At 31.0% G+C, this 10823-nt stretch overlaps 1 protein-coding gene across 2 annotated transcripts in view; it reads left to right on the plus strand.

Moving 5' to 3' along the window:
• Pli (E3 ubiquitin-protein ligase pellino) overlaps nt 1–10159 on the plus strand; it is a 43557-nt gene extending 33398 nt beyond the window's left edge. For both annotated transcript variants that reach the window (XM_065369593.1, XM_065369594.1), the window contains 3 exons: nt 549–764; nt 1546–1664; nt 9708–10159. In XM_065369593.1, coding sequence (XP_065225665.1) covers nt 549–764; nt 1546–1664; nt 9708–9822 — 450 coding nt within the window. In that variant the 3' untranslated portion in view covers nt 9823–10159. The remainder of the gene's footprint in view (nt 1–548; nt 765–1545; nt 1665–9707) is intronic.
• Nucleotides 10160–10823: the final 664 nt, after the last annotated feature.

Consider the following 10823-nt stretch of genomic DNA (forward strand, 5'->3'; position numbering starts at 1 on the left):
TATTAACAGCGGGATAATGTTACCAATCAATTTGTATTTCCTGCCTTGAAAAAAAGGGGTCGTAGATTTGAAAAGCTGGAAGTAATCTTTAGCCTGTGATTGTGTCATTGTGTCATTCGAACTGTTCAATTTATTGGTATATTCATTCTTTTCATCCATCGAGTGCTTTTTTCAATCAACTGTCTAAGGAAGTTCTTATGATTATTTTGGAATAGGTTTTAGGGAGTAGGGAAATCCTTCTATAACCTTTTTATTTGTGTATAGGTAAAAAGGTATCGAATTTATGCGATGAAATTCGAAGTAATATATCCTTTTTTGGGTTCATGTTTGTATTGTGGGTTGTTCATGGGGAAGGTGAGGAGGAAGGGAGGAACCATCTGATTTCAGACTACGGATTATCACAAGCAACGAATTTCTCCGTTAGAGTTTCACCTCCATTAAGTCCCCTATACTTAATTTTTTATTTCTATTTACATATGTTACGATATGATTTTTTTCGTTTTTTTAATTTCTAACATATGTTTTTTCTCTCCTTGTGTTTATTTTAGACAAAAGAATACCTAGAAGGATTAGTAGATAAATTAAACGCCGACAGACCCGTATGCCCTGTTGGTCTGAATACTTTAGTAATACCTCGTAGATCTAATATGGAACATAATCTGCAGCAACCTTACGTTTATTTATCTTGTGGACATGTCCAAGGTCATCACGACTGGGGTTTGAATAAAGATTCTAATTTTAGAACTTGTCCGATGTGTTTAAAAGTAAGTGAACTTATATTAGCTCGATGAACTTATCAGCGAAAATGTGTAATTATTACATACACGAGTCTTCTATTCGGTATCATTGGTGATTAAAAATTGAACCAATTTCATTATCGCGAATAAGTACGAATTTTTTTTCCATCACAGTGTAGGTGGGTAGACTACAAATTTTTAGTGATGAAAATTTCAAAAACGTTCCCGAAGGGAGGGACTTTGCGAAGGTGCGTTTTTTATGGTCTGGGAAATCGAGCTGGATGAATTCCAGAGGATTTTAGTTCTTTCGTGCCTTGTTATATCATGCCGTATGTGCTACTAGTGTAGGTGTAAGGTAAGCTAGGGTAAGAAAAATACGTGTGGGTTTTAAAAGTATAAAATTTCAATTACATTTTCTAATCCGGTTGGCTCGTGTTATCCGTCGTAATAAAGCATTTCGATGGTTTCATCGCGGTTGCATTTTTTTTTGCCTGCTGGATTTTCCCTGGATGGCGAAATTAGTCGTAAAATAATCATTAGAAAATAATACTTATTTCCGGGTTTATTAGCCAAGTGTGTGTGTGTGTGTGTGTGTGTGTGTTTTTTACCGGCTATGGCAAACAGCTCGGTGTATCCGGGTTTACTTTGCTGCTCTTGATGCCGCGTACTCGTGCTCTAGTTTATCGTTTTATCATATTTACCGATAAGTGAATAGGTTATGTAAATATTGGTAAATTAAGAATTTTTCAGTGTATGTCGAATTTCATGTTGCATTGTCGCTTAACATTATTTTCGGTATTTTTTCCAGGTCGGAAGAGCTGTGAAATTATATATGGGAATTGAACAAGCCTTTTATGTGGACTGCGGGCCGCCTGTGTTTTTTGCCTTTGATCCTTGCGGACATATGGCGACGGAGAAAACCGTAAAGTAAGCTTATTTCGAGATGACATGGTGATGGGTAGATTACCTGAGAGTTGCTCGACCAGACAGGAATTGAATTGATTGATATGTTGATTTGATAGATGGGAAAGGCTCATTGAAAAGTATCCAATAGACCAATTTCTAAACAATTGAGATTATTTTACAATTTTTTGAAAATTTTTCAAAAAATTTAAAAAATGAAATAATTTAAATATTTTTTAAAAAATTAAAAAAAATTGAATAATTTGAAAATTTTTTAAAAAATTGAAACAAAATTAATCAATTAATATATTTGAAAATTACAAATCGAAAAAATGAATTTTAACTTCTAAAAATTTAGTTTTGGGTATTTTTTGTGGCATTTTCATCCACCAAAGTTGTCGTCAATTTGCTCACTGCCTGTTGGAGTGATTCTCTTGTTAAAGTGTAGTTGTTACAATGAAATGCGGCGATAATTTAAAAATTCTCTATCTTCCTGATATTATAATATTTGATCTCATGCTACGAGAAATTGACGTAATACTTCTCAAGTACCTAATGAGTAATGATTTTTACTTATACGCGATTTGTAGTCGATTGTTAGATTTTATTCAACGTTTGTGGCGTACTTGAACAGATTTAAACTTTGCCATCGAATTACGTAACGCGTAGTTAGTACGAATATATGTACTGTAGTAATTGCGAATGGGTTTTCGAATAATTGGGCAGCGTACTTTTATAAATGAAACGAAATTATTGTTATTTTATTCATTAAAACGAATGATACTTGAAGAAGACTTACGATGACGACAAAAAAAAAGAGAAGAGATTAATTGTACCCGAAGCTAGCAATAACTAGTTACGACTCGAGCTCGAGATGAAATTCGCAGTATGAAAGTACAAGTAACAACACGAGGCTGAGAATGAGTAAGAAAGATGGAGATTTCGCGTGTACGTGTGTCGCTGTAGTCTGTACAATACACTTCACGAGTTAATTTTCTCGTCGTATATGTAATTGACATTAACCTATTGAAACGTCTTTTATGATCTGGTCTGTGGGACAATTTTTTCCACTTTTTGCTCTTTACCGAAGATAGAGCGTGGTTATTTATTTTGAAGGAATCATTGAATAAGAGAATTTTATGCTGCGAGGAGTTGGAGATCGACATTTTTTGAAATTTTTTCATTTTTCGGACTGGAGGAGTGGAGGGAGTAGAAAAATGTCACTTCTATATTTTTTTGCTGTGTTTTTGGTTCTGAAAGCACACAACTAAGTTGTAATTTTATTCCAAAAATTGACAATTTTCAACCTAAAATTGAAATCATTTTTTTATAAATTGCCATTTTGAATTATTTCAAGTGGGTATCAGTTTTGAAAATTTTGGGATAGATTTTTCTCGAAAAAAAAACTAAAATCACCCATGATATTTTTTTAAAATATGAGATTCTGATTCGAATATTTGTAATTTTTAAAAATTGAGCATCCTCCTGTTCTTTTTTTGAGAATTTTATGTCAAAATTTGTGTACAAATTTTATCTCACTTCGTGGTCTATTTTTGTTGAAATTATGATTCGAGAACAAAATGTAAAATGTGAAAAAAAACCTACTCTGCAGGATCTTGAAAGAGTGGAGATGTTGAATTTGGAAATTCAAAAAATTTTATGATTGCTGTGTTCGCTTCATTTCACTTAGTTGAAGAATTAATGAGTTGAATCAAATTTTTCCCTTTGTGTTTATTTACTTTAATCCATGGTTGGTTTCTGTAAATAAGTAGTAAATCATTAATTGAAATATTAATTTACGAAATGAATTTTCCAAACGAATGATAATTAATTTTGATTTGTTTTTAGACGTAACAGAAATTTGAAATGAAAAGCGCGTTGATAGTTTTGGTCGATAAATCTTTTTGTGTATTGAGGATAGAGGTTTATGAACTGCGAGTACCAATACTGATCCATTTTTGTATAACCCTGTCATTGAAGTGCTCTCTAATTTAAAACTGAAATATGTTGAATTGTTGACTCTTCAAACTAGCGTCATTCGAAAACATCTCTCTTTGTTATTCATTCATTTTTTTTTTCGAGAATTGATCTGTACTTAAACGTTATTTAGGGTTGGAAAGATCCAAGCTTCTCGAAAAACAAAAAAGGATAATTTCATCAGGGACGTCATTTCAAAACTGGTAGCTGAGTATACGAATATTACAAAAAAAATCATGTAGGTAAATTGAAAAATAGTTTTTAAGCTGATTGTGAGAAAATTTCAAAAATCATCCGAGATCTCTTGAAAAGCTTCTAAAAATCACTGATTCATCCTTGTACCTACTTCTTGAGTGGAAAAAATATGATTTTGACATATTTTTAATAAAAATTGCAAATTAATGAATGCATAGACATAATGGAAGGGGGGGGGATCAAAAATTAATGTAGATAATTGAAGCAATTTTTTAAAATTTGTTTTTTGTTTTCATATCAAGTATATTCGATCAGGAATAAATTTTCACTTCTATGTATTTCTACTACTGAAGCGTCAAAAATGCTGAATAAAAATAGGAAGGCTACATTTACACAGCTTTTCCCACAGATCTGTTCTATACCCCCCTCCCTGCCAAAAATGTCGTTATTTATGATTATCATAGAGAGAATGATTGTATTGATTTTTCAAATTTTTTGTCCGATGTTTTAAATCAAAAATAAAGGTCAATAAAATTGTTGCCTTCTTAGTCAAATTCAAACGAGATATGGTACCTGAGTCTGGTCGTGAAAAATTCATGAAATGTTATGAAAGTGAACCAATAGGTACGAGAAACATCTTTAGCTTAACTTATGAATTTAGAAATCAATGAAAAGGAGTGGGAAGAAGAAAGCTTGGAGTGATTTGGAATAAAACTAAAAATTTTAAGATTACCTATGTTGTATTTTTTTTTTTTGGAAATGTTCATTTTAATTTGTATATCAACATCGTCACAAAAGTAATTTTGAGAAGAACGCCTTTAAAATTTTGCATGCATTTTTTTTCTCCACGTAAAACTTGAAATTGTAATAAAATAAAACAGTTTTTTGGGCGGAGAAAGGGGGAAATGCATCGTTATTAAATTTTTTGTTGGATGCCCAGTTTTAAGATCATTTTACAAGCGATATAATTTTTTCAAATTTTCACATTTTTGTACTTTTCAGTTTTCAGAATGAGTATTGATTTTATGATAAAACTAATAATCCTAGAAAAAAATGAACTGAACCAAAATTGTAAAGCTTAAAATTTTCTTTCTGCTTTGAACAATTAATTTTGAAAAAAAAATAATAATTCAGAAAAAACGATGAGTTTTTTGCCCCCTTTTTTGTTTGGAAATCTTGATGTACTGTGTTCAGCAAAATGTTGAAAGAGTCCATAAATGATTCGTCTCTCAATAATCAAGGATCAAAATTTGAGAAGCATAGAAAAATCTTCTGAAATTACTTTTTTTGGCAAATTGTAAGAATATATATTTTCATGTGATCATTTTTGTGTTTGAGTTTTTAGTCATTTTTGAATGAGCTGCGAGGGGAGGGGATGGGGAGGAGGAAGATTGAAGAAGCCGGGAAGTGATGAGAAAAGGTTTGATAATTTGTTGTTGATTGCTCAATTTTGAAAAAATTACGTTTGGCAAATTTTTACTTTCAGTTTGACAACACTGCTCTGATGAAAATTTTTTTTTTGCTTTCGATTCACTTTCCTGCTTGTTAAACGTGTCGCATTTGTCACAATAATCAGCGTCTTTTCGAGTCATTGACTTTATGGATACTTAGGAGTTAGGATACAATTTTTTACCCTGGAATTGACAAATTAGTCAAAAATTCAGTTCTGAATTCGTACTCTAGGAATTTCGCAGTAACTACCTAAAATGACCAAGAAGGTCCCCAGAGACCATTGACCAAAGTTATAGATGCTAAAGTTAATTTTGGTCCTTTTAGAACGGTTTGAAATGTCTTACCAGAACCTGGAGTCTAGAGAAAATTGAAAAATCGCTGGAGGCTCCAGAATGGCCCAAAACTAATATTTGTTGATATGTTTGGGGGGGGGGGGGGGTAAAGTCTTATTAATTGGTTCAAATCGCTCAAAAATTTCATGAAAAAGTTTGAAAATTGGCCATGAAAATGCTGTTTTAAATGTTCAAAAATTGACCAGAAAGCCAAAAATGAACTTTACCATCGGAAATTCTGGTTATGAGGGTTTAGGACATTTTTTTTCAAATCTAGCTTAGTTTCCTTCAAATTGAAAAGTGTGAATTTAACGTTTTGCTTGTTGGGTTTAAAACATCAGAATTGCTCTGTATCATGTTTTGGATTCTTACCAATATGGTGTTCTTTCGACAGGTTTCGAGTATTCGTTGCATTAATCTAAAAAAACAATAATTGAAAAAATGCAATTTTCATAGTACTTAATGGTAATTTTGACTCATAGGACACTCATATAGTACCTGTACCTATGTTCACACAAAAACATATCATCTACTCTGAATTCTCGAGAAAAATAAAACAGAGAGGGAAAAAAACGCGAAAAAAGGACTTCAACGGGTCATTCATCTTTATAATTTTACGACGAAATAAACCACTACCATAAAGGTGGTAATTACGCGACAAAAGAAATGTAATTACGTTTACGAATGCCTGGATAAATACGACAACGACTGCGACACCGCCGCGGCAAAAACACCGAAACACAACTAAAACAAAAAACAAAACAAAAAAACCTCGCTAAAGTACTGAAAAAGAAGAAGAAAAATACGTATAAAAATGGTTATACTGGTCGCATGAATATAAAAATAAACGCGGAAAATAAATTTGATCGTTAACATTTGTATATTTGAAAAGTTTTTACCGTGTAAAAATACGTCGTAGTTGGTCGAATTGTTTTATATATTTTTTTTCTGCTTTGCTCTCGTGTTTTTTTTCCCACTTTCGTAAAACTATACACGAGGACGAAAGTTTGGCGTAATTTGAAACTTTTTAATACGACGTTTCACACGTTCGTTGTACCCGATTAAATAATATCGATCACGTGGATAGTATTCTAGTATACAAAAAAAAAAAAACAAAAAAAACAACGTGTATGTTACGTACAGGTTTGAAATGGTTTCGTTATACTGCGACTTGCGAGTACGAGTATATTATGAAGGAAGAAGAGTGGCATAAAGACTGAAAAGGTAAAGTAGGAATAGGAACTAGCAAACGTGTGTAGTAGATGATGAGTTGTGAGAAGGTTCTTACGTACATATAAACGGTCGTATATAATTTTGCTATATTCTCGTTGGGGTAAAAACACTGACAGAATACGAACACAAGTGATTGAATTGTTTAAGTAGGGTTATAACGATAAACGATGTTGATAGGTGGTGTACGTGTTACTTCGACGAAGGAAGCGAACAAAAATGGGGTTGAATTTCGAGGTCAGAAAGTTGAACTCGTATATTTTTTTGGAAAAAAAACACAGAACTGAAATGAAAAGGTGTTTACGTTGGCGGAAATGTGTCGAAGACATGATTTATTTGTACGATGAAATTTTTTTCTTCCTAGAAAATTGCAAGACTTTGGAATTGTAAAATTTATAGTATCGAGGACGCGGGGGGGGGGGGGGTTGTTGCGTTGCTGGTGTCAATGAACTTTCAAGAAAGATGAAGATGAAATTTTATTATTCCAACAGATGAGCTTGGATCTAGTACAATTAGAAGAGTCTGAGATGATTGAAAGTTGAGTTTATCTGATTGTGAGACAGAGAATGAGAGAAAAGCTGCTTTTAGTTTGTTTTTTTCCCTCAAAATTGCGACTCGTTCAGTCGTTTATGTTGATATTGAAATGAATAAAGTTCTATGAATCAGGAATTTCTATTGAAATATCAGAAACACCTCAGTTTTTCGATGTGTATTTGACAAGTAAATAACAAAATTTCATCCGCAAAAATCAGCAATTCTAATTTAGTTTTCTGTTTTTAATATTTTGAAGAGATTTTTTCAGTCTTTGAAAAGAATTTTATTTACGAACGATTGAGTTTATAAAAACATTGAATAAGTATGGTCTAATTTTATTCATTTTTTTTTTTTTTTTTTTTTTTACAAAATATTCAACATTAGGTACCTATTTTATTGATTTTGATGAAATTAGATTTTAAGTGTTTTTGAGCTTTTTTTTTACATTCTCGCAAAATGTAAAAATATTATTTTCTCAACGCTTGAATGAGATAAGTTTTTTAAAAAAATGACTTTCGAGTTTTATTTTTGTATTTTTTTTTTGTTAGACTGTTTTTATTTAATTTTTTTATTTTAACAAAGTTTTCAAATTTTTTCAAAGTTTAGTGCTTTATAAAACATTGTTTTGTGTAATGTTCGCTGTTCAGTAATCCATTTCAATTGGATTATTGGGGTGGAATTTTTAAAATAGAGAGAGAAATGATGGGGGGGGGGGGGGGGTTCAAAAAAATTGAAAGCTCGAAAAATATGAAAAAAATTGATACAATTGTGCAATTATCAGGAAGTTTTGAAAAAAGAATGTTGAAGCAAACAGTACTCGACAACATTCTAGGATTTTTTGAGAAAAATATCATGAAAACGCAGAAATAAAAGAACAAAAATTAAGACAATGAAAAATCAATGCAAAAAAAATTTTAATGATTATTTTAAAGAAATGATAAAGTTGTGATAATACATACTTATTGTTCAGGTTTATTTTTAAAAAATATATTGTTTGATATGGAAAAAAAATGAAAGCATGGAAACGAAATAGGAAGCAAATTAAAAAACAATTAAGTTCTTGAAACAAAAAAAAAAAAAAAATGAAAAAATGACGTTGAAAAAACTTGAAAAAACTGTAATAAATTCAATAAAAATTAAAGCATAAAAATCCACGAAAAAATATTTGAAAAAAATAAAAAATTGTCAGAAAAATAAAATCTGACAAAGTTGTGAAATTTTTGATATTTTGTGTTCGAACATTAAAGCGTTATTTAGATCGCAAAATATTGTGAAAAAAAACAAAAAAAAATAGAACAAACGAAAGTAGCATTTGAAAATATTTTAGTGAATTTTTTTTTGTTTGGGGGGGGGGGTGTTTGTAATTACTTGATTATTACACCCGTCGTGTGAGATGAAAAAATGAAAAAATAATAATGACGAAATTTTTTTATTAAACAGTAATTTCCAAAAAAAGGTGATTTTTGCTAATTTTTCTAAAAAAGTTTCAGAAAAATAAAGTTTGACAAAATTGTGAAATTTTTGATATTTTGTTTGAATTTTGAACTTTTTAAAGCGTTAATTCAATTCAATTCAATTCAATTCTTTATGTATTTAAATCGCAAAATATTGTAAAAAAAAACAAAAAAAAAACAACAAACGAAAGTACTTAGCATTTTGAAAATATTTTAGTAAAAATCTGAAAAATGAAAACATAATAATGACTAAATTTTTTTTAAAAAATGGTAATTTCCGAAAAATGTTGAATTTTGCAAATTTTCTTTCTTTGAAATGTCTGAAAATTGAAGCATTAAAAGTGAAAAAAAACATTGAAAGTGGTTTTCAAAAAATGAAAAAAAAGATGGTGCCTGTCGATAAATAGTACATTATTTCACTAGGAAAATAATGAGATTTTTGACGTATTTTGAGATTTATTTCTCATGCGAAGCAATGGAAGTAACTCAAAATGGTTGAAAATCGTTTGTTTTACCAGTTGAATAACTTATTTTATAAGTCCAAACTGCAAAGATAACTTTCTTCATTTTTTTACCATTTCCTTTCTACTTAGATGAATGTGGTGGGATTTTCTACGAGAAAATGAAAATTGATTTGAAATGTTTCATTTTGTCATTGAAGCTGTTAATTTTTCAATTTTTCAAAATTGAAACATTTCGAGTTGTTCATTTGTTCCAGTAAAATTAAAAGTCAGGAGAGATCGAGGAAGATTTAATTTTAACTCTTTGTTTTGTTTTTAAATAGTCGCTGCTGGTCGATTAATTTAATACTCTAATGAATAAGCGAGTTCAAAGAAATACAGATTTGAGATCGTATTTTAATCCATTTTTTTCTTCTTTTTTTTCTCCATCAGATATTGGGCTCAAATTAGCATCCCACACGGTACCAGCGGTTTCGAGGCGTTTTGTCCGTTCTGCGCGACTCTTCTGGAGAACGTACCGGGATACGTGCGACTTATTTTTAACTAAACTTATTTTTTTATTCTTTTTTCCATGTTTTACTGCGTAAAGAAATGAAATAAGGATAAAAAATGTTGTTGTGTATAAAAAAAAGGATACGTTGTTGAGAGGAAAAATGGTTGCATCGGCATCGGCATCATCGTCATCGTTTCTCCGCAATTATTATTCTTCTTTACTGTTCCTGACACCATTTTATTTTAAAATGTTGGCTCGCCCTGTGTTGTATTTACTATGTATATTTTAATTCTATTCGTATATTTCCTTCTTTCTGAATTTAAGAATTTTAATTTTAACGATTTCACTACTGTTTGTATATTTGTTTGTGAATACATGCGTTATATTTATAGCGATTTGTTTTCATGAAATTTTGAACGCGTGAGATTTTTCTTTTCAAGCCGATTTAAGAAATGACATTAAGAGGTAGGTTATTGTTCCCGAGTTTACATGTTAATTTTTTCACCTCACTATTCGGTTGGTGGTTTTATAAGCTTTATTAACACTGTTGCACGCTTTAGATAATTTTTTAATAGTACAGGTGTAACTATATGGCGAAGTATCGTGTTTAAAATTGCCTAGCCTGGCTTAGGTATACATCGAAACATTTGTACGACCGAAACACGCGGTATATGCTATCCGTGTTGGAAATTATAAGGTACGATGGTGCGGTTATCGGCGTAATTAAAGTTGATGTCATGCGATGCTACACGATATCGTCTTGGTGTAGTGAAATTGACCGTGGAATTAACGGCGTGTTATTTTAATTTGCGCTACGGATCTGGGGTTAGGTGTTTCAACGCGATGTTTTTAAAATCATTTCGTTAGATTGTTTGATTTTTATTGCTGAGGTGAGTTGTGAAGGGGTTTAACGTTGTTTATGAAATATAGGTATCTATGAAAAGGACTCCTAGAAATGAACTAAATTTCTTGGTAGGAAATTCGATGTTCCATAATTTTCTTTCTCTTCATTTTTTTGTTCGACCATGTTTTGATTACCATTCAATTCAAAACTT

The sequence above is a fragment of the Planococcus citri genome, chromosome 5 (genome assembly GCF_950023065.1).
Source record: "Planococcus citri chromosome 5, ihPlaCitr1.1, whole genome shotgun sequence".
NCBI classification, from domain to species: Eukaryota; Metazoa; Arthropoda; class Insecta; order Hemiptera; family Pseudococcidae; genus Planococcus; species Planococcus citri.